The sequence below is a fragment of the Somniosus microcephalus genome, chromosome 13 (assembly GCF_052327205.1).
Source record: "Somniosus microcephalus isolate GS21.2 chromosome 13, FLI_Smic_1.0, whole genome shotgun sequence".
In the NCBI taxonomy this organism is placed as follows: Eukaryota; Metazoa; Chordata; class Chondrichthyes; order Squaliformes; family Somniosidae; genus Somniosus; species Somniosus microcephalus.
This window is the reverse complement of record NC_140999.1, coordinates 167,273,447-167,296,933: the sequence shown is the minus strand read 5'-3', so window position 1 is coordinate 167,296,933 and position 23,487 is coordinate 167,273,447. Positions and strand designations below refer to the sequence as shown.

Below are 23,487 nucleotides of genomic sequence, written 5' to 3'. Positions count from 1 at the left end.
GCTGCAGGGGGGGGTTAGGAGGCCGGGGACGGAGGTGCTGGCAGGCGGCCGCCGAAAAAGCGGCCGCCCCGCACCTCCACCTTAACTTGCGCCGCTGCCGGCACAGTAAGGCCCTGTGAACCGGGCGCGGGTAGCGAGCGGCGCAACTGCGGCGTTTGCTACCAAATATCGCGAACGGGGCACGAATGGGGTGCTGTGCACACCGATGACGTCATTGGTGGCGGCGCAGCGCAAATGCCTAACGCCACCATTAGCGCCCCTACGGAATATCGCCGGAGACGCAGCCAGTGGCGCTACAGCCACTGACTGCCTCTTTAGGCGCTAACAGGTGGCGCTACTCACCCAATTTCTCCCCCACAGAATTTTACAACACAGAAGGAGGCCATTGAGCCCATCTCATCTGTGCTGGCTCTCTGAAAGAGCTATGCACTCAGTCCCAATTCTCTGTCCATTCCCATATTCTCTTACATTTTGCGCTTTCGACTTTATCCACTTTCAAGTTCTCAATCCTTGACAACCTACATTCCCCCAACATACAATTTTCAAAATTCTCATCAATATCTACAAATTTGGCCAGGGCCTCAGCCCACCCCATCTCTGCGACCTCCTCCTGCCTTATGTTACATCCTGAGCCCTTTCTTCAAATCTAGCCACCTGCATAAGCCTCCCTCCCTGCCTGCATTCCATCATTAGTGGCAGCGCTTTGAGCTGTTGTAGCTCTAATCTTCTAGAACTCCCTTTCTAAACTATTTCTTCTTGCTTCCTCTTTTGCTGCCTTTTAAACACCTTCTCAACAGTCACCTCCTAACTCCCCCACATATGCTTGGTGTTTGTTTTTTCTCCTCAATGGAGCATCTTGGAATATTTTAGTAAGTTCAAAGTAAATGCAAATTTGTTGCCATTTCTCCCCATAGCTAAAGGGGGAAAAATTTGGTTGCTTTGCATCTTCCGTTAGCGTCCTAACTAACGGGGCGCAAAGCCACTAGTGCCCGGACGCGGCGCCGCCAACACCTCCCGCGAAATTCAGTGGGAGGTTAGTGGCAGCAGTAAACATTAGCCCCCATGGCGCTGCGCCTCTGGCGATGACATCATTGCCATGCGCAGCGCCCCGGCCGCGATCTTCGGTAGCGCCCCCTGACTTACTGCCAGACGCTATGTCCGACGGGTTCTGGGGGGCCTACCTGCGGCCGGGACGGTGCTAATTAAAGGCCAGGTGCCGGGCGGCCATTTTCATTGCTGGCCGCCTGCCAACACCTGCCTCCGTTGCTGCCCCCGGCCTCCTGAGCAGTCCCCCCGCAGTGTGCCGGCTGCACTCCGTGAACCCGGCTCTCCTTTTGAGTGCCGGGCTCTTTTGCCAGCACTCCTATCCCTGGTGGCCCAGCTGGGCCCCGGGTTGCGCTGTGCAAGGCCCCTCCCCTTTAAGCAGAGCCCCACTTCCCTCCTGGGGCGCTACCGATGAATTTTGGTAGTAGCGCCCCGGCGAAGTTAGCATCCCAAAGAGGGCACGACTCAATTTTTCCCCCAAAGTGTCTAAAGTCTGTCACCATGGTGATAGGCAGAGAAGTCACAAACAGAACGTAACTTTACTTCAGATATATTGGTGCCGAGAACAATAGATTTCATTGGCTGCTTATCTCCACAAATAGATAGAATATTTTCCTCCTTTGTCCTCATCACTTGCTCCAACAGTTAACAGATCCCTTTACCATTTCTTAAAATCTGCTTTTTTTCTGTAACATGGCAGTTAACTAATTCTCTAACATGTTCCACACATACAAACCAACTTAAGGCATGTCCTCGATTTGCCAAGTTAGAAAAGTCTTGGTGCAGAATCATTAGGGGCTGGATTTTACCAGCCCTGAGGAGGCGGGTTTGGAGGCGGGACTGCTGGGAAAGTCAAAAAGAATGGGAACGGGACCCAAACCCGCTCTCAACCTGCCTCCAACCAATCTTCCCGGGAGTCGGGTCCCCGGTTTGCGCAGGGACCCGACTTCTAGAAGCGGGAAGAGGATTATAACCACTTAACCACAGATAGTTAACAGGCAGTTAACAGGCTTTTTCCAATTTTTAGACTTCTGCTGCGGGCTTCCCGACATTGGGGAACCCCACCAGGGTAAGTGAGACGTGCTGTTGGTCTGTTGTACTGTTGGTGTACAGATGACAGCTGCAGAAGTGGTGTGAAGGATGCAATGGGACACTGGTGAGTATCAGAGGTAACGAAATGTTGGGAAAGTAATTTTTAACGTGTTTAGACAAGCTTTGAAGTGTTTGTGTGGCCTCACCTCAATGGGAGAAGTGACAGATCGCTTCTGTACCCTCACCTGCAGCTGCCATCTGTTTTATCCTAAGGAGAGTGTAATTGGAGAGCCTGGGTGCAAGGTCTCAACTTTGTACAGTGATTGTCAGTGTTTGACAGCACCTCAATGCTGTCAAACACTGTGAAATCATCTGTCAAAAATTTATGGTTCATGTGCCTTTAAGAAAACCGGCAGATGAAGCGTCATCAACTGACATCATCTGACACTGGCTTTCCCTTAATTGGCCAGCAAGCCCGCAGGGTGGACTTAACAAGGCCAATCAGGGGAAAATACCATCTGTGCGTTGGACATCGCTGGGGGCAGGACTAGAACCCGGAAGGCAGCAGTCCCGCCCCCAGCTCGTCTCGGTGAGTAAAATCCAGCCTTTGGTGTTCAAAACTGTATGTTCAGCTGGAGTGGAGTGGTGCCCATTATTAGTTCATACATGCATAATCTGCTTAAACATCTCCACTTGCATGTGAGTGTAGAAGCACAAACTGTTGTATATTTTTGCATCACTTATAAATGGTGAACATATGGCTAGCATGTGTTATGGCGGGTTTACAGCAGATAGGAGAGGCCAGATGCAACCTTTTATAAACCTCTCCACTTCTCTACCTCTCTCTCCTTCTTTAAGACACTCCTTAAAACTTACCTCTTTGTCCAAGCTATTGGTCATCTGCCCTAATAACTCCTTATGTGGCTTGGTGTCACATTTTGGTTGATAACGCTCCTGATGTAACAAAAGAGTCTCACACATCAAGGAACTTTAAAGTAAGCTTTAAGCAACTTATAATTAAACTATACACAAGAGCGGTCTTCACCATGCCTCTAGGTGAAGCCCTTTTACCATACTGAGCAGTTCAGTATTTATACTAGTCCAAACACAGGAAGTGACGTATGCACAGGAAGTGATGTATGCACAGGGCTCACAGTTCACAGTTCACAGGAAGTGATGTGCACATAACTTCCCGGAAGTTATTATTATTATCACATTCTTCCCTCCTGCGAGATTAGAAGGCTGTGGTCTTCCTTTTATTCCGCAGCCGCCGAACGAGGAAGAGTCGCACCCGTTCGGGTTCCCGTCGTAGAGGGTCGCTGGTCCGCTTACATGCTGTTGGCCATTGGTCAGAGTCTGTGTGGCCTGGATTACCCTGTCAAGGGTCGGGGAGATCATGGCTTCATGTACGAGTCCCAATAGGTGCAGAGTCGGTCTGTCTCTGTTCAGAGGGAGTTGCAGAGCTGGTCTGTGGCGGATCAGTACTTTGGTGCGTGGTACTGGGAGGGTCGCAACTTTGAGTACGGGGTTCTACCGGCACCAAGCTAGTTTGTGTCAGATCAGGATCCTGGAGAGGGGTACCCGGTAGGTTCCAAGAGGCTCCTGGTAAAATACCATCACTCGATGTCCCACTAGGTCCTGGTGGGCAGGGAGCCAGATCCCGTAATGATACGGTAGATTCTCGGCCGTCGGGATATCGTATGTATGCATAGGTGGGGTTGGCATCGGTTAGTTCGGCCTCGTCTACGAGAGGGTCATTTTTAGACGTCCGAACGTATCTTCGGAGTAGTACAGGTCCAGGAGTAGTTAGCCATGACGGGAGGGATGTCCCATAAGATGAGCGATGCTGGAATCCAAAGAATTGCTCATGAGGTGTAGTATTTGTGGCTGTAAAAAGAAGGGACCGTATAGAGTGCAATGCATCCGGAAGCACTGTTTCCCATTGCTGGTTTGGTAGGCCCCGAGATCTTAAAGCAAGATGTACGGAATTCCAGATGATACCGTTATACCTCTCTACCTGCCCATTTCCAATGGGATGATATGGCGTCGTTTTGCTTGTAGCAATTCCCCGTTCTGAGAGGTAGTCCTTGAGTTCCCTTGACATAAAGGATGGACCCCGATCCGAGTGAATGTAAGCCGCCATGCCACAGAGAGAAAATACCTGCTCAAGGCAGCAGATTACTGTGGACGCCAGCATATTGGAGCAGGGGAAGGCAAACGGAAAACGTGAATATTCATCAATCATGGTGAGCAAATATGTGTTCCGAGTTGAAGAGGGTACTGGGCCCTTAAAATCGATGCTAAGTCGTTGCATCAGTTGGGTTGCGTGTATGAGAATACCATCTGAGGGGCGGAAGAACTGAGGTTTTAATTCTGCACAAAGCCGGCATTCTGAGCACATTTTCTTTACATCTCCAGTAGAAAAAGGGAGATTCCGTGATCGTACGAAATGTAGCATGCGCGTAACGCCAGGATGACACAATCCATTATGGACATCTATGAGAGTAGAGGACGACATAGTGGAGCAGAATGCTCGTGTGAGGGTATCCGGGGCCACATTCTCCTTGCCAGGTCGATAGTGAACGGTGTAACCAAAAGAGGCCAGTTCCATCCTCCAAAGCTGTATTTTATTATTCTTAATTTTGGTTCGTTTTCGATTATCGAGCATGAAGGCGACTGATCGCTGGTCCGTGATTAATGTAAAGTGCTGGTGAGCTAGGAAATGGTTCCACTTCCGTACCGCCTCTATGATGGCTGTGGCTTCCTTCTCAACCGGAGGATAATGTAGCTCGGCACCTTGCAAGGTCCTGGACATAAATGCTACAGGACGACCTTCCTGATTTAGAGTAGCCGAGATCGCCACCTCCGAGGCATCACATTCGACTATGAAAGGGAGATTCTCATCGATGGAGTGAAGAGCCGCTTTCTCCAACTGTTTTTTGAGAAGGTTAAAGGCTGCAACAGCCACTGTTTCCAATGGAAATGACCGAGCAAGGGTTGGATTTTGTCTGAAAAATGAGGAATCCATTTAGCGTAGTGTGCAAACAGACCGAGAGCCCGACGTAAAGAAGCCGGATTCTTAGGTGACGGGAGCTCTTGGAGCGGGTGAAGTCTTTCTGGGTCTGGCTTAATGATACCATTGCCTACGCAGTAACCAAGGATGTTGATGGTCGGTTGCGACTCAACAGATTTAGACTCATTCAAAGTTAAGTTACGGTGATGGAGGGCATCCCGAAATTTTTGGAGGTTGGCGTCGTGTTCCTGTTGATTGTGACCTGCAATAGTAATGTTATCAAGATAGGGAAAAGTGTCCCTTAAGTTTTCCTGCTTAACCAGGCCATCCATTGCCCGTTGGAAGACAGCCACTCCATTAGTAACCCCGAATGGGAGGCGACGAAATTGGTACAGCCGTCCATTAGCCTCAAAGGCCGTGTACTGCTTATCTGAGACCTTCAAGGGTACCTGATGATAGGCACTTTTTAAATCGTAAGTTGAGAACACTTTGTATTCGGCCAGTTTATTAACCATATCATCAAGAAAATTCTCAAAAGTACGGTACCAATGCTTCCATACCCTGCCAGCTGCTGGTGCGTTTGGGTCCAAGTCCAGACGAGTAGGTTTAAGGATGTTTTCCATGATGGGTGGTTCCCTGGATCCTTAACTCCGAGTTTGTCCGAAGTTCTAGTATTTGTGAGTGTAAATACTAAGTTGCTTAAATTGATGTAACAAAAGAGTCTCACACATCAAGGAACTTTAAAGTAAGCTTTAAGCAACTTATAATTAAACTATATACAAGAGCGGTCTTCACCATGTCTCTAGGTGAAGCCCTTTTACCATACTGAGCAGTTCAGTATTTATACTAGTCCAAACACAGGAAATGACGTATGCACAGAGTTCACAGTTCACAGGAAGTGATGTGCACATAACTTCCCGGAAGTTATTATTATTATCACAGCTCCTGTGAAGTACCTTGGGACATTTTACTATGTTAAGGCACTATAGAAATGCAAGTTGTTGTTGTTATAGTTCACTGGCTTTCAACTGGTCTTGCTATGAAACTGGGAACAGTTTGAAGTACAGAATTCATAGAGTTTTCACTGGCAATGGGCTGGTCAGGTTCAGGCAGATCTGAGGGGGAAAAATTGAGTTGCGCCACCTTTGGGGCGCTACTTTTAGCACCCCGAAAAAATTAGCGCCCCCCGAGGCTGAAATTCATCGGTAGCACCCCAAAAGGGAAGCGGGGTGCTACTGGAAGCACTCCACCACCCTCTTGGGGCGCTGCGAGTGAATATCGTGGCACTACCTGCCGCAGTACTGCAGGCCTTCCCCTTCTTAAAGGGGAGGGGCCTTGTACAGCGTGACCTGGGTCCCAGCTGGGCCACCAGGGATCGGAGTTCCGGCAAAAGAGCCCGGCACTCAAGAGAAGTGCCGGGCTCATGGAGCGCAGCCGGCACTCCTTGGGGGAGCTTCAGAGGAGGCTGGGGACGGCAGAGGGGGCAGGTGCTGGCAGACGGCCAGCAACAAAAATGGCCGTCCGGCACCTCCCCTTTAATTAGCGCCGCCCCGGCCACAGGTAGGTCCCCCTGACCCTGTCGGACATAGCGTCCGGCAGTAAGTCAGGGGGCGCTACCGAAGATTGCAACCGGGGCGCGAGCGGGGCACTGCGCATGGCGATGGCGTCATGGCGCAACGCCGCAGGGCGCTAACAGTTACCGCCGCCACTAGCCTCCCGCTGAATTTCACGGGAGGTGTTGGCGGCGCCGCATCCGGGTACTCGTTGCTTTGCGCCCCGTTAGCGCCGGGAGGCGCAAAGCAACCGAATTTTTAGGCCGAGGTCTTTTTCAATCTACCATTGGTAGCATAAATAGGGTTTACGATTCACTTGAACAATAAATAGTAACTGATGGTAAGTAGGTTTGTTTATGGTCATAGAAAGTTTAACTTTTAAATTTGAATCATTGTTTTTTTTCCCGAATCCCATAATTACACGTTTTGTACAATATGAAAAGATGATAAAATATTAAAATTATAGTCGTGTCCAGTGTCACTTAAGATCAGCTCGCTGGCATCCTTCCCATACCACCATAACGTAATCTAATCACTGCATGAATAAGATTTTCATGACTACAAATCAAAGCTATAACACTTTGAATCAGTTAACATTAGCATAACAAAAACATTGTTGACTATAAATTTGCTGATGTTTAGGTTGATTCAGGTGTTGCTTTGGACAAGCCTTTCTCAGCACATGTGCTGAGGAAAAGGCTGTGGAGGAGGGTGGCAAAATAATCTTAAATTAGCAGGCAATTTTCAAAGAAGAAATAATTTAGTTCAATTCTGTTACATAAGTACTCGCTTAAGCCTGTATTTCCCTCGTTAATTTATAGTAAAATTAGACAGTACCTACACTGAAGTTGTATCTGTTTAAAACAAAAGGGGAGTATTCTGACACACAGGGCCCTATTTACTCATTCTAGTGTGAAATGCTAATTTGTAGTGAAATATTTACCACCAAGATTGAGGTGGAATTAATGCAGTGTACAAAACAAAATATTTTTAATTGGGCTTCACTTTTTTTTAAATGATCATACTTAGCAAATTATCATTAATATTTCATGGTCTCCCTTAAGAGTGATTTTTTTTTAAATTCTGTTCATTTTTTTGTTTACTTGGTTATTGCTTTGCACTTAAAGCGTAATTCCACACACTTGATATGAGAGCCTGAAGTTTCCGCATGATTTCCGGCCAGATAGCTAGGCGGAATAGAATGAAATAGCGTGAAAGATCGCTGAATTTTAAGCGTGAGTGAGTTGCGCCCATAACCACTTTACACTGGAGTATCTGTGATCTTTACGTTGGTTCAAAAGTCCATTCGCCCAAAGCAGTCCCCGCACACAAAACTGGCCACAAGCGGTTAGGCTACTTGATTGCGCTGATTCATGGGAGATTTTATATTCGGGCTATTGCTAATGAGTTTGCAGGGAAAGTTCAGCGTAACTTCACCTCAGCAAAACCGGTGCAGTGTCCAGCGCATTCTGGGCGCACTTTGTCAATTGCGCCCCTAGCTGAAACTCCACATCGAGATGTTTAACAAATGCTATTTGCATCCTATTTAAGTATGTACGAAACGCATTTACACACAAGAATAGGACACCGAAATCAACGAATGTGCCCTGCTCCACCATCTAATTTGCCACTAACTTAGAATTTAAAAAAAAAATTGTTTATGGGATGTGGGTGTCGCTGGCAAGGCCAGCATTTATTGCCCATCCCTAGTTGCCCTTGAGAAGGTGGTGGTGAGCTGCTGCCTTGAACCGCTGCAGTCCGTGTGGTGAAGGTACTCCCACAGTGTTGTTAGGGAGGGAGTTCCAGGATTTTGACCCAGCGCCATTGAAGGCTCAGTGATATATTTCCAAGTCAGGATGGTGTGTGATTTGGAGGGGAACTTGGAGGTGGTGGTGTTCCCATGTGCCAGCTGCCCTTGTCCTTCTAGGTGTTAGAGGGCGCGGGTTTGGGTGGTGCTGTCGAAGAAGCCTTGGCGAGTTGCTGCAGTGCATCTTGTAGATGGTACACACTGCAGCCACGGTACGCCGGTGGTGGAGGGAGTGAATGTTTAAGGTGGTGGATGAGGTGCCAAGCAAGCGGGCTGCTTTGTTCTGGATGGTGTCGAGCTTCTTGAGTGTTGTTGGAGCTGCACTGATCCAGGCAAGTGGAGAGTAGTCCATCACACTCCTGACTTGTGCCTTGTAGATGGTGGAAAGGCTTTGGGGAGTCAGGAGGTGAGACACTCGCCACAGAATACCCAGCCTCTGACCTGCTCTTGTTGCCACAGTATTTATGTGGCTGGTCCAGTTAAGTTTCTGGTCTATGGTGACCAGAATTTGCCACTGCTATAGAATTTCTTTAACTCTGTCAACATCTTATAGTGCATTTACACTATAGCTGTAGCATCAGTGTGAAGTGGTTACACTTTGTGCTCATGCTACAGTTATAGTGTAAACGTAGCCTAAATCCAGTGTGAGTGTCTGACCTGGCACTGGAGTGAAACAAGGCGACACCCACAGATTTGCACTGACGCTAAACTTGTTGGGGGTAGATATTCTGCTTCTGCACTTGCCAGCCTGTGATTTTCCACTCATTCACCTCAGCATTGCAGCCTAGTAAGTGCGGAGACAGAATTCCTATCCTGCCGTGTAAATGCACCCTTATTCAAGGGTGATTTTTTGGAATCAAAATTGGTGTAGTACTCAGTAACTGCCACTAGATATTTTTAGGACATTTTCGGAAAGGTATTCCACTATTTGTTAAATGAAATAGTGCCTTCTAGTGCCTTCTAGTGCCTTCAAGTCAGTACTGCACCTAGCATTTCTAAAATGTTTAATGCAGTTAGAAATTTCAGGAAGATAAAGAGGAAAAACTACCAATGCTGGAAATTCTGGCCTCTTGCACATCCCCGATTTTCATCGCTCCACCATTAGCAGCCATGCCTATAGTTGGCTAGGCCCTCAGCTCTGGAATTCCCTCGCTAAACACTCCACATCTCTACCTCTCTCTCCTCCTTTAAGAAGCTCCTTAAAACCTACCGCTTTGACGAAGATTTTGGTCACTTGTCGTAACAGCTCCTTATGTGGCTCAGTGTCAAATTTTGTTTGATAACGTTCCTGTGAAGCACCTTGGGACGTTTTACTGTGTTAGAGGTGCTATATAAATGCAAGTGTGTACCCTTCATCACACTTGCTGTGCATTTCCAGCATGTTCTGTTGTTTATTTTGGAAAATTCTGAAGTCTTTTACGATTTTAAGATCCAGCATTCGTTTAACAATTGAAAACTGATTGAAAAATGGCTTCTTGATATTATCGTCTTTCTTTTTGACATCGTAATTTAATTATTTTCCCCACAGAATAAATATTTTTTTCAATGTCGTGGTCTTTAATCTCCCATCACAATTTCCATTTTTCGCTCTTAAAGTTTAGCTGCAAGACATCATGAAAAATGTTATTTACATATATATGTATATATAATATGTATATAGAAAATATATATAAAGGGCAGCAGGGAACTTAAGAAAAACATTTCATTTATTGACAACCAAACTTATCTTTTTTGCAGCAGGGAGCAGGAGATTGTATTACCACTTTAGGTGGGCCTGCAGCAGATTCAAGAGTGTTTAAAGGACATTGGTTTCTGATTATCTTATATTTTCTGAATGTAGACAGCAACCAAGAGGATATCAGTCAGCCAACTAGGGTCGTTCAAACTCATTCCTACAGGAACTGTGAACCTGTTGAAATGTCATATCAAACTGGGCACCTTCAACCTGCTATACGAGTAGCAGATTTACTGCAGCACATCACGCAGATGAAATGTGGCAAGGGCTATGGCTTTAAAGAAGAGTATGAGGTAAGTCCAAACTTATGTTCTTCAAAATACACTTTTAGCATTCTGTTTTGAGTAAAGGACCCTCTCTTAAAATGAAAGGTCTTAAAATTACAGTGTCTAATGGGTTAGTGTCTCCAAGAGAGGAGAAAGAGAGGAATTTAAGGTGAACACATTAAAGGGTAATAATCCCATTTTGCCTGTAAGGAAAGATATGGCAGTGAAGGTAAAATAAGCTAAGCAGTGTAAACAGAGCTCTGTCCGCTTTTTGTCACAGTAGCACTATGTGAAAGTGGCTCAAAATTGTCTTTGCAATATTGAAATTGTGACATGACAGGCATGAAGTCACACTACACAGTTGGAAGACAAAGACAACAACTTCCCAATAGTGGCATTTCTTGTGAAGAATGGGCACATCCAAATCGCATCTTAATATGGGCAAAACCTGGGTCTGCTGGCTCAATTTGTGTCACATCAGCTTTAGAATTCTGTTGGTGATCCGTAGTCACTTTAATTGTCTCGAATCTGATTAACTGCAAACAGACAGGACCCTAGAAATTATTGTTGGCAATATTACCAGATGCATGCTTAACGTGTTTGCATGACATTGCTTGAAGGAAGCATACAGGGAATATCATCAACAGTAATTTTTAGGCTACCAGCTACTATTGCTGCATTGGATATGTCAATCAAAATTAACAATGACAATGACTTTGAGTTCATGCATGACCACTATATACAGTAACACGGTAATTAACCTGAAAAACTAGCCTTTCTGTCAGAGCATTAACTAGGTGATGCCACAAGATCAATAATGTGCAGTGTCTGAGATCACAGTGACTGTTGAACAGCAGCATGTAAAGAGCTGAGCCTTTCATTTTCGAGTTAGTGAATGCGATTTTCTTCATAGTTTCAAAAAAGGTTGTTGTATTTTATATATATTAAATTATGTTCAATGCATTTCAAATAAAGCTTCCGACAAAATCATAAGTTCTACAAAGTGCACTCATAAATGAATGTGGACAAATGACGGTGTAGTTACCTTGTAACTCACTCATAGCTATCTGTCATATAAGTGTAAATTGACTTGCCCCATGCTCCCAGTGGGAAGCTGTGCTTGCTGGGATTATGAAAATTGGCACCACAGTGTTGTAGCTCTGCCTTCAATCCACACTCCCTTCAAACACAGTTTCCTGTTGGCAGTATGAAACAAATCAATTTACATTATAATTACACTGGAGTTTTCTTTTAAAAGATTAGTACATCTCCTGAATATTTGAAAGGACAATGAAAAATTCTATTGACATCAGATGAGTAGGAAAGCCCAGAAGACTGACCCAAATGCATCCATATTGGAATTTATCAAATGTTTTGACTCCTTAAAAGGTTACAGCACATCACAAAAAATGAATACTAAAATGGCATTATGTTGTGCAATTGGTACTCCAGTTTATGCAGAGGGATAATAAATGAAGATTGATTTAATTTTAAAACAGTAAACTAGCATTGAGTGTAATTTGTGCTGGCTAATTGGTCATCATTTCATATACAGAAGCCATCTGCTTCTCATTCTTATCAATACCTTTGATCTGGCATATTCATACCGTGTGGTGTCATGGAAACCAAAGTAAGCTTGCACCTAAAGAACACCTGAAGTAACCTTTGTTATTACTATTCTACCTTCACAGGAAATGTTAACTTCATAAATACAAGCAAAGATTTTTTTTTTTTAAACACAGTTCTTTTTAACTTATTTTTCCTCATGTTTTAAACATTTTTCTTGGATCTCCTGCTGCATTCACTATTTAACAACCAAGAGGGCCTCCTTTTTTTACTCATTCACAGGATGTGGGCATCGCTGGCAAAGCCAGCATTTATTACCTATCCCTAATTGCCCTTGAGAAGGTGGTGGTGGTGAGCTGCCTTCTTGACAACTGCATGGCTTGCTAGACCATTTCAGAGTCAACCACATTGCTGTGGGTCTGGAGTCACATATAGGCCAGACCATAAAGGACATTGGTGAACCAGATGGGTTTATATGACAATCTGGTAGTTTCATGGTCACCATTACTGGTACTAGCTTTTTAATTCCAGATTTATTTAATTTACTGAATTTAAATTCCCCAGCTGCCATGGCATGGTGGGATTTGAACTCGTGTTAGTCCAGTAACATAACCACTATGCCACCATTTCTGTGTTGATCACAACGTTGAGTTGGCTGCCAGGAAGAACAGGACAGGGATTGACAGTGACTGACACGCCCCATTTTCGCTTTTTCTCTAAAGGCAAATGCAATGCATTTGATTTACTCTTCCTTCTAACAACACGACCAAGATTGGGAATCAGCAGGGTGGCACATTAGTGAGCGCCAGCACACTGCCTTACTAATAATTTTAGAAGCAGAGATTTATGGGGTAATTTTCCAACTTCACTCTGCTGGTGGGGTGCCTCACCTGCTGGGAGCACATATCACAAATTTGGGGACACACGATAGATGATTTTCCAATCGTGTAAAGCAGGCACCTGAATTTGTGATATGTGATTCTGCAAAGCAAGACTTCCTGCCTGTACCAAGAAACTAGGAGATTATCCATTAATGTCCAGAAAAGGCTCTTGGTAGATGAAGTTTAAATAAAAACAAATGCTTGATTCTGTAGCGTAAATAATGAACCACTTACAAAATACAGGAAACTTTCTGGTATCCGCCACTGACGGGACCGAGCTGGTGCCGTTAGATCAAAACTGCTGTATAAACCAGTGCTAATGTTTAAACATACAGAGCTTTTCAGCTCCGTGTGAATCAACAATCCCTGTTGCTTAGCAACAGCTTCAAAACAGTCAGCTGCAGCTGCAAGCGTCTCTAGCTGAAGCTGTTGCTTAGCTACAGACCTTGCAGAGCCTGACTGGGAAAAAAAAACAAAGAGAAGTAAAAAAACTTGTAGAAAACGGCTCCTGAATTTTGCCGGTAGATAGAACTTTCCGGACTTTTAACCTCCGGTTAAACGAAAGTTTCCTGTAGATAGAACAGGGCTCTTTAAAACATAATTTTCGAGACTGTGATTCTGTTAGCAGCAATGAAAGATAGCAGTCAATCACAAAGCATCTAACAAGCTACTTCAGCAGTATAAATGTTGACAAGTTCATCACTACAGCTTTGGAGTTTGCAATGTGTGTTTTTTGATGAAAATGGCTGAATGGCAAGTGAGAAGGGGGGGGAAAAAACTTCACAACAGACCCTGTAGGTGTTGATAACCTCCCATTATGAAGCAACGTGAGCAGAGCAGAGAAGCCTCCAAATATGCAAAGGAATTACCATACCTTGCACTATATCACAGGCAGAAAGAACTCTTTCCGAACCTCTGATGACTTAGTTGGAGGTTTGGAGGAAGTTGCAAAACTTAAAAGAGCACAAATATGACTTTATAAAGTACCAGTGAACGACATACTTGGAAATGGCTCAGTGGTAGCACTTTCACCTCTGATTCAAACGGTTGTGGGTTCAAATCCTGCTCCAGAGACTTGAGCACAAAATCTAGGGAGTGCTGCACTGTTTGAGGTGCTGTCTTTCAGATGAGATGATAAACCAAGGTCCCATTTTCCCTCTTAGGTGGATGTAAAAGTCTTACGACACTATTCAAAAAAGAGCAAGGGAGTTCTCCCTAGTGTCCTGGCCAATATCTACCCCTCAACCAACACCACTAAAACAGTTTATCTGGTATCAATCACATTGCTGTCTGTGGAACCTTGCTGTGCACAAATTGGCTGCTGTGTTTCCTACATTACAACAGTCACGACACTGCAAAGGTACTTCATTGGCTGTAAAGCATTTTGGGACAATCTAAGTTTATAAAAGGTGCTATATAAATGCAAGTCTTTCTTTTAATGATATATATACAAAAAAGCCTGACCAACACACATAAATGTTAATAAGATATAGCAAATTTCCATGGGCCTAATCACCCTTTCTCAATCTTCACCACTTTTATGCTTAAGGCAAAATTCACACACAGGAAGGCAGAGCACAATGACCGGAATTTTAGTTTGGAGGCAGGTAGGGAGCGAGGGGGGTGGGGGGTGAGGGTGGGGTGGTGGTGCTGCAATGTGGTTGGGAAACATGGGAGAACAGGTTTCCCTCAGGCCCTGCTGAATTTAACGGCAAGGCCTGATTAACATTTTGAAACATTGTTTCCCACCTGCAGCCAGCTAAATGGAGAGGCTGGCTGGCTGGCTGTCAGGAGGGTAGGCCTGCAGCACCAAGCCGCAGACAGGTGGGAGGGGGGGATCGGGATGGGGTGGAGTGGGGGGGGTTCGGAAGGCTGGGGATCTTCGGAGGGGTTTGGGGGCTGCAGATCTTCGGTGGGGTTGGGGGCTGGAGTTTGGAAGGGGGATCAGGGGCTGCAGATCGGAGGCCAGAAGGGGAATCAGAGATGGTCGGCCTCGGCGGTGAGGGGGAGGTCAGAAGCTTCAGGGGGGTGGAGGTCAGAGTCCAGGGGTGTCGGAGGCCGGAGGGGGGAAGCGGAGGACGGAGGTGGGGTTGGTGGCCAGGGATCAGAGACCAGAGGGGGTGTCGGAAGGCCGGTGGGGGGTGTCTTGTTTTGCACACTTCGTACAAAAATAATAAATTGCAGGACAACGGAGTATTACAGTTTAAACTCTTTTATGAAGCATCAGGTCTGTGATTTCAATCATACAGCACAGTGTGGACAAGATGGAGTTAGGACCCTGGGTCTTCCAAAACAATAGCAGTCCTTACAGATGCCTGCAGGCCAATGACAACTCAGCATGTGATCACATGTGAATATAATAGGTATTCCTTAGAGATGCCTGCGGGCCAATGATAATTCAATATGCAAATGTTACATCCCCTTTCTTTTAAAAGAAAAATGTTATGCATTACTTTTAAACCTTTCTTCTACATAATGTTCTCGGTAGCATAAACATATAAGTAAACTCAGCATTTAACTAGCACTGAAAACATCTCAACGTTTCAATAACGATATACAGTTTTTTTTTAGGGCAGCGATCCGCCTACACCTTTTGACAGTTCACAAGTCAAGGATAACTCTAGGCTTGACCTCTCGTCCCGACCTTGTGTGGTATGGAACTGAGCATGCTCCTGAATCGGTTAACAGTTCAGGTTTAGGTTCAGGTAAGTATGATGTGTTTTGTGTATTGCTCTGCTCATCACACTCTGTTGAACTGATCCTCTCGTCGGAATGACGGTGTTGTTCCTTGGTGTTCAGGAGGTGCCTGCGATTGCGGCGGTACACCTGTCCTTCTGGGGTGCGGACGTGATACGATCGCTCAGTGTCAGCTGGCTAGATGACGACTGCTGGCTTCCAGTAGTCATACTCCTGGATTCTGACGGATTCTCCATTGTGCAGCGGCGGCAGTAGTCTAGCTGACCTGTCATAGTATCTCTTTTGGTGTTGCTGTCTCTGTACACATTTTGCATGCACTTACTTGGAGCTGACGACCTCTGGCTGCAGCTGCTGGTTGGTGCTTGGAAGGATTGAGCGAAGTCTGCGGCTCATCAACAGCTGTGCTGGTGACTTGAAGTTGTCAACTGGAGTGTTGCGGTACTCAAGGAGACTGATGTAGGGGTCTCTTTTGTCCGCTTTGGCTTTGTCCATGAGTGTTTTTGCAATCTGGACAGTTTTTTCAGCAAGGCCATTACTTTGAGGGTAATGTGGGCTTGATGTGACATGTGTGAAATCCCACGCCTTGGCAAACAACTCGAACTCTTTTGATTTGTATTGGGGGCCATTGTCTGAGACTAAAGTCTCTACCATGCCATGCCTGGCAAAGGCTGCCTTTAGCTTGTGGATCACAGCTGCAGATGTGGTGCTGTGAAGCTTGTCCAGTTCAAAAAATCTGCTGTAGTAATCAACAGTCACTATGTAGTCCTCGTTGTTCCATGTGAACAGATCCATTGCCGCAACCTGCCAGGGCCTGTCTGGGATACGGTGAGGTATCATGGGCTCTTTGACATTTGATGGGCGGCGTTCTAGACAAATGGAATATTTTCCGACAATGTCCGCAATGTGTTTGCACATTCCGGGCCAAAACATAATGTCACGTGCTCTTTGTTTGCATTTTTCCATGCCCATATGTCCAGCATGAATTTTTGTCAACATCTCTTCTCTGAGACTGGTAGGAATGATGATTTTCTCCCCTTTGAAGACAATTCCGTTGATTTGTGACATTTCGTCTCTGTGGTTCCAGAATTCAGATATGCTCTGAGGGCATTTCCTCCTTTCCTCAGGCCATCCTTCATGTATGACTTTGCACAGCAGTGTGAGTTGTGCATCTTTCTCTGTTTCTGCTCAGATCTCCTGCAGTTTTGAGCCACTCACAGGTAAGCTGTTGTACACCATGTGCACCTGCACATCCATGCCTTCACTGAGGCTGCTGTCCTGGTAGCTAAGAGACTTTCTGGAGAGCGTGTCTGCGACAGGAATGTCTTTGCCTGGATGGTGAATGATTGTGAAGTCGTACTTCTGTAGCTGAAGGATCATTCTCTGTAGCCTTGGTGGGGCTGCGGCTAGTGGTTTTCTCATGATTGACTCGAGGGGCTTGTGGTCGGATTCCACAATGACTTGTCGGCCATAGACGTACTGGTGGAAACGCTTACATCCAAACAGAATTGCATATATCTCTTTCTCGATTTGAGCATAGTTGATTTCACTGTCTGTGAGAGATCTGGAAGCGTAGCCGATGGGCTTTCCTTCTTGCAGTAATACTGCGCCTAGTCCGTACTTTGACGCGTCCACTTGTAGTCTGAGCTCTTTGTTGGTGTCGAAGTAGGCAAGAACTGGTCCTGGTTCTCTGGTGATTAGGTCTTTCATTTTCTGAAATGCTGTGTCATGTTGTTTGTCCCACAGGAACTCATTGGATTGTTTGAGCAACTGACGCATGGGTGCGTTGATTTCGGAGAGGCTCGGGGCAAACTTGGCTAAGTAGTTAACCATGCCTAGTACTGTCTCTAGCTCTGCGCGGTTCTTTGGCGGCTCCATCTTCTTAATAGCGGCGATTTTCTCTGGATCCGGCTTAATGCCATCAGTTGAGAGGTGATGTCCGAAATAACTGATCTCAGTGGATCCGATTATGCTTTTCTCGGGGTTGAGCCAGATACCTTTCTCCCATGATCTTTGTAGCATGGCACGGAGGTTCCTGTCATGTTCCTCTCTATTCCTGCCATAGATGAGGATGTCATCTATGATTGCGACTACTCCGTCGAGGCCTTCATAGGTTTCGTCGATCTTCCGCTGGAATTCATCCTGAGCTGAGATAAGACCAAATGGTAAACGCAGAAATTGGTAGCGTCCAAATGGTGTGTTGAATGTTGTTAGCTTAGATGACTCTTCCGTGAGCTTGATAGTCCAGTATCCTGATCGTGCGTCCATTATACTGAAGTAACGTGCTCCCACTAGCTTGGGTGTGATGTCATCTAGCGTTGGTAGAGGGTAGTGAGGGCGTTTGATAGCCTTGTTCAAATCTCTGGGGTCGAGACAGACTCTGAGCTTGCCTGTACATGGTTTCTCAACCACTACTAATGTGTTGACCCACTCTGTTGGTTCTGTTTCCCGGACAATGATTTCTGTATTCTCCATGCTCTGCAGCTCCTCCTTCAGGCGACTACATAGAGCAAGGGGTATCCTTCTCGGTGGGCAAACCACAGGGGTTGCTGCAGGGTCAAGGTGAATAGTGCATTCAACTGGGAATAGTCCGATTCCTTTGAAAACGTCAGCAAACTCCTCCATGACTGTCTGCTTCTCAACTGGTGCTGTCAATGATAGCACTAGCTTGACGAGGTCCATGTCTAAACATGCCTTTAGACCTAGCACTGGAGGTGCTCGAGTGTCAATGATGTAAAAGTCCAACATCATGTTGCTTTCTTTGTACTTGCATTTCATCACGCATGTGCCTTTTACATTGAGCTGCTCACCCCCATAGCTGGTCAGTCTGCATGAGGTGGGCTGCAGCTCACACTCATCCTTCAAGCTGTGATACTCACTCAGAGGAATTACATTAACCTGAGCTCTAGTGTCTAGTTTAAACCTAAGCTCTGTGCCCTGTTTTCCTATCTCAGTATCGGCAAAGGCTTGCTCAGTCTCTGAAATCTGTTTTTTCTGTGACACAGAATCAATAAACAGTTCCTCTGCATTTGGCTCTCTATCTGGCATTTGGCTGTCACTCACTGTGTGTACTGCTCTTCCGAAAATAGTCCTGCAAATTTTAGCAAAGTGGTTCCGTTTACCACATTTAGCACATTGCCTTCCTTTGGCAGGGCAGTGCTCCTTTTCCCCATGCATCTTGTTTCCACACTATCCACAGTTTTTGAAGCGTTTTGTGTCTGTGTCGCTCATTTTTAGAACTCTCTCTGTTCTTTCTGTTCTGAAACACGCTCTCTGGGCGGTGTTCTTTGGTGTGTGTCTATTAACTGTGTGCACTGTCTGTTCACTCGAGCTGCTCGTGGCACCGGTTATGGTTTTCAACTGTGCTTGGGCTATCTCGTGCGATCTAGCTATGTCCATAGCTTTGTCCAGCGTTAGCCCGGACCCAACATTCAAAAGTTTCTCTCTCACTTTAGCTGAATGTATTCCAAACACGATGCGGTCTCTGACCATCTCATCTTTATCTGAATATTCACAGTCTTTTACCAGCAGTTTTAACTCAGTCGTGAACTGTTCAAACGACTCACTAGCTCCTTGTACTTTCTCCTGAAACTTGTACCTAGCGAATATCGTATTTGTATTGGGCATCACATATGCTTCAAAACGGTCAAAATAACTTTTCAGTACCTTTGCTTCATCCGCGGTGAGAGACCATGTGTTAAAAATGTCTCTCCCTTTTTCTTCGATCCACAGGAGTAGGTAGCTGCATCTTTCTTCCTCCCCTTTGCTTTTCAGCGGACCTGAAAACATCAACTGCACGTGTTGCTTGAACTTGCGCCATTCTCTATGTAAGTTCAAAGATTCCCAATTCATTCGAGGTAAGGGAGCTCCAACGATGTCCATTTCAAATCCCTGTTCTGACACCATGTCTTGTTTTGCACACTTCATACAAAATTAATAAATTGCAGGACAACGGAGTATTACAGTTTAAACTCTTTTATGAAGCATCAGGTCTGTGATTTCAATCATACAGCACAGTGTGGACAAGATGGAGTTAGGACCCTGGGTCTTCCAAAACAATAGCAGTCCTTAAAGATGCCTGCAGGCCAATGACAACTCAGCAGGTGATCACATGTGAATATAATAGGTATTCCTTACAGATGCCTGCGGGCCAATGATAATTCAATATGCAAATGTTACAGGGGGGGATCGATGATCAGAGGCCTCGTTGGGGGGAGGGGGGTCGAAGGCCTCGGGGGAGGGGAGAGGAGGGGAGGTCAGGGGGGAGATCGGAAGGGTGGGGGATGTCCGATCGCAAGACAGGAACGTGGATCCAGCAGGAACGTGGAAAGGCACTTACGTCCTGCATCCAGCATTCCTCACTTTCCTTTAGCTGGCAGCTTCCCGAGGTCTGGGAACCGTCCTCCTCCCCACCCCATCCCACAGTTAAATTTAAAATGGTGGATCAACACGTGGCACGCAGCCTCGTTATAACATTTAAAGTGCCACCCTGCCTCCTGCAAGCGGGTTGGCTGACTGCCCGTCCCGCCTCCGTTAAAACTGGAACTGGGTGGGTTGGGGTCGGGATTCAGATTTTTAACTCTTTAACCTCCCACCTGACCCACAACCTACCTATTTTTGGGGGTTAAAATTCCAGCTATGATACTGAACAAGATCTTTGGTTTGATATATTCACACTGTGTGATGTAAGGAAGTGAAGCTAATTTATTCAGGGAGTTTAGAAAGCTTTGTAACTATGGGAGTTGGAGTTGGAGGTGTGTGCCCAACTATTGGTCCCTAAAATTCTGTAGGGGCTCTCCTGATCTCCCACCACAATTCCAGTGGAAGATCAGTGGAACCCCCAGAGAATCTGCATTAATGGCCATTTTTCACCATTTATCCTGTTTCTCTGTGGTTTCCACCGGCTCTTCCCCCGCCCCACCCTGAGTTACAACAAGAGAGTGGGAAAACCACCACATAATTTCTGGGCCAATGTTTATATTGCCAAATTAAAAGGAATAGTGTCCTTTTAGTAACAGCAGATCAATTCTAATCAAGTGTTATAATTGCCAATCTTTGATAATGGGCAACTAACTCCCCTTTAAGAACAATACAAAATATCTCTCCCACCCACAAGATTTTAGTGAAACGATAGCCACATCCTGCAATTTTTTTATTTAACAGAATAACCTCTCCTGTTTCCGAATCAGCATTGTCTGATGGCTTTGAGCAGTTTTCCTCTGTGGTTTCAAAGTAGAATTGCACACCAGAGAAATCGCTGTCAAGCATTTTGAGTGCTGGTTTCTATGTATGACCTTGCATAGCAACAGAAGCTGTTGCTGCACAGCAACTTAGATTCAGCTCAGTCACAATGATCCTTTCTTTATTCTCCTCAATATTATCTCTTGAAAATAAAGCAGGGTGACACAGATAATGACTTTATATGTACACTTCACACAATCCAAATGTGATTCTAAATGATTGTGATTGTATTGTGCTTTGCTTTGATAGGCTTGTCGTTGTAACGTCGCACTCTGACTTAGGTTACAATTGATGAAAGTACCAAAACTTATCCATCATTCTCACTTCACAAGACTCCTTTGGGACAAAAAAAATCTCTGAACTTTCATTGGACTAATGTACAATAGATGCATATTGAGGAAGTTGATCCTGAGCCCCTTAACTTAATTTTACCACTGCATTACTCATTCTTCATGTGAGAGCTGAGACAAAGAATGACGACAGGCTATTGGAACAGGTAGGAGGCCTCATAGCAGAGCCCAATCCTGTTTATGCCCAATGTCCACACACGCTTCCAACAGGCAACACTAGATGGATGGAGATCATGAACCTTGGTTCATTATCCACCAGGGCAACTGAAGCCAGTTGTGTCACAATTGCTGAGATCAGCTAACTCAGCACATACCAGACATCGAACCTGAGACCTTTTGATCTGTATGCCTTATTGCTATACTGGGCAGCACCTTTACCCTCTCGGCCATTGGAAAATCTCTGCCTTGGTTTCTTAATGAGAACACACATGGACATGATGTTATTGTGACAAAACTGAAGCACAGCTCTTCTTCCATGCCAAACAGATAGAACATTTGCCAAATATTTTTTCCCATGCAGACAATTCCCCTGTAATGAAGTATGTTCAGCATGAAACTGTAGAACAAGAGATGTACTGGAACTCTCTCAGCTGCTCACTGCAGCAGAAGTGGCCTGACTCATCGATGCCCCAGAAAAGGAAGGATAGCTTCTGAGCATCTATGCTCAACTATTCCACCCTCTCCCCCCTCCCTCCAGCATGATCATGAAGCATGTTAAACTACTGCACCCATATATACAGCATTGTGCCAACAGATTCATTGGGCTGGATTTTGTCATGGGGCGGGCTGGGGTCGTGTCATCTGCTTTTTGTGTTATCCACCCCATTCCAAATTGATGTGGGAGATTGATGCGATTTTCACATAATTGGGCAATTGAGTTCCAGCGTGTGGGAACCCATGGCCCAATTCGTTTTTTCAGTCTGAAACTCGCCTCTGATGATGTCATCATTGCTGCTGCATTTAAGGTCTGCAAGAAGCCTTGCTTATTCTGCAGATTGCCAACCTTTTGGCCTTTGCAGTTAAGAGGGACCTGGAGGCAGAATGAGCAGCGGGAGACCTAAATCTGCTCCCAGATTTGATGATGTCGCCCTGCACCCTTCGAAAGCCTGCCAGATTAGCTAATCCAACCGCACGTGCCGTGACACTTGCTTGATCCTTGGAGAAATGGATGTGATTGTGCACGATGGCAAAGAGGGCATCGGTTACCTGCGTGATGCAAGTGTGTGCGGCCGCCTGGGAGATGCCGCTGATGTCTGCTGCTGATCCCTGGAATGAGCCTGAAGCAAAAAAGTTGAGTGTGGTGGTGACTTTGACGGCCACTGGTAAGGGGTGTCCACCTGCTCCTCTGGGCTCCAGATCTTACTGCACCATTGCGCAGATGTCACCCACTACCTCTCGCGAAAGTCGGAGCTGCCTTTGGCACTGCTGCTCACTCATGTTGAGGTAGCTGATCCTCTGTCTGTAGACCCTGTTTGGGGGCTGTCTCCTGCGCCGACAGGCTTCCATGGGCTGGCGCCTTCTGGCCTGTGCAGCTTCAGGTGGGTGAGCAGCAGCTTGGCGCTCCTGTTGTTGGTGCTGCTGTTGGTGCTGCTGTTGTTCATGGTTCTGCTGCTGCCGCAGCTGATCTTCATCCTCATCTGATGTCCAGGAGGAAAGGAAATAAATGGTTCCCATGCTTCTGGTATATGCCTCAGTTGAGGAAGCGCCCAGTCAAGGTGGCGAGAGGGGTTTCTCAGGAGGTCACACTGGAGATGGGTGTCAGGCTCCAAACTTCCACAGCTATGGTTATGCCTGCTAAAAGTTCCCCCAGACCTGAGACAACAAAGTCCTGCCACCTGCAAATGATGACTGTTCAAATCTCCTATTTAATGGTGGAGCTGCAGCTGATAGTCAGCAATCCAATTGTGCTCCCGCCAGGTTTCACCGTCGTATTTCAGAGGAGACGTGAATCACATGGGAAACATGTTAAAATTGGAAAGGCCTCTCAAAATCGGATTATAGAGGCAATTTAGTGGTTGTTAAGGGCCTTAAGGGCCTATCCCGCCTCTTGGAGGCGGGACGGAGACGGGATCAGAAACCACGCATTTGGGAAAATTGCTTGGAGGCGGAGTGGAGGCGGGGTCGGGCCCGCCCACCACCTTTTGCAATTTTAACACCCCACACGCCTCCATTCCCGCCTCCTTGGGCCTGGCAAAATCCAGCCCATTATATCAGAAGAATCCTCCTGTAAATGGTGTTAAGACAATGTACTTCTTTCCTTTAAAAATTTAAGTAGTTGAGAAAGACAGAAACAGCAGATGACAGT

At 45.9% G+C, this 23,487-nt stretch overlaps 1 protein-coding gene across 8 annotated transcripts in view; it reads left to right on the top strand.

Annotated features, from left to right (window-relative positions):
- The window catches only part of ptprt (protein tyrosine phosphatase receptor type T), a 1,756,894-nt gene that overhangs the window by 1,580,851 nt on the left and 152,556 nt on the right, over positions 1 to 23,487 (top strand). For all 8 annotated transcript variants that reach the window (XM_086005548.1, XM_086005547.1, XM_086005549.1 and 5 more), the window contains one exon: positions 10,290 to 10,477. In XM_086005548.1, the coding sequence (XP_085861674.1) occupies positions 10,290 to 10,477 (188 nt within the window). The remainder of the gene's footprint in view (positions 1 to 10,289; positions 10,478 to 23,487) is intronic.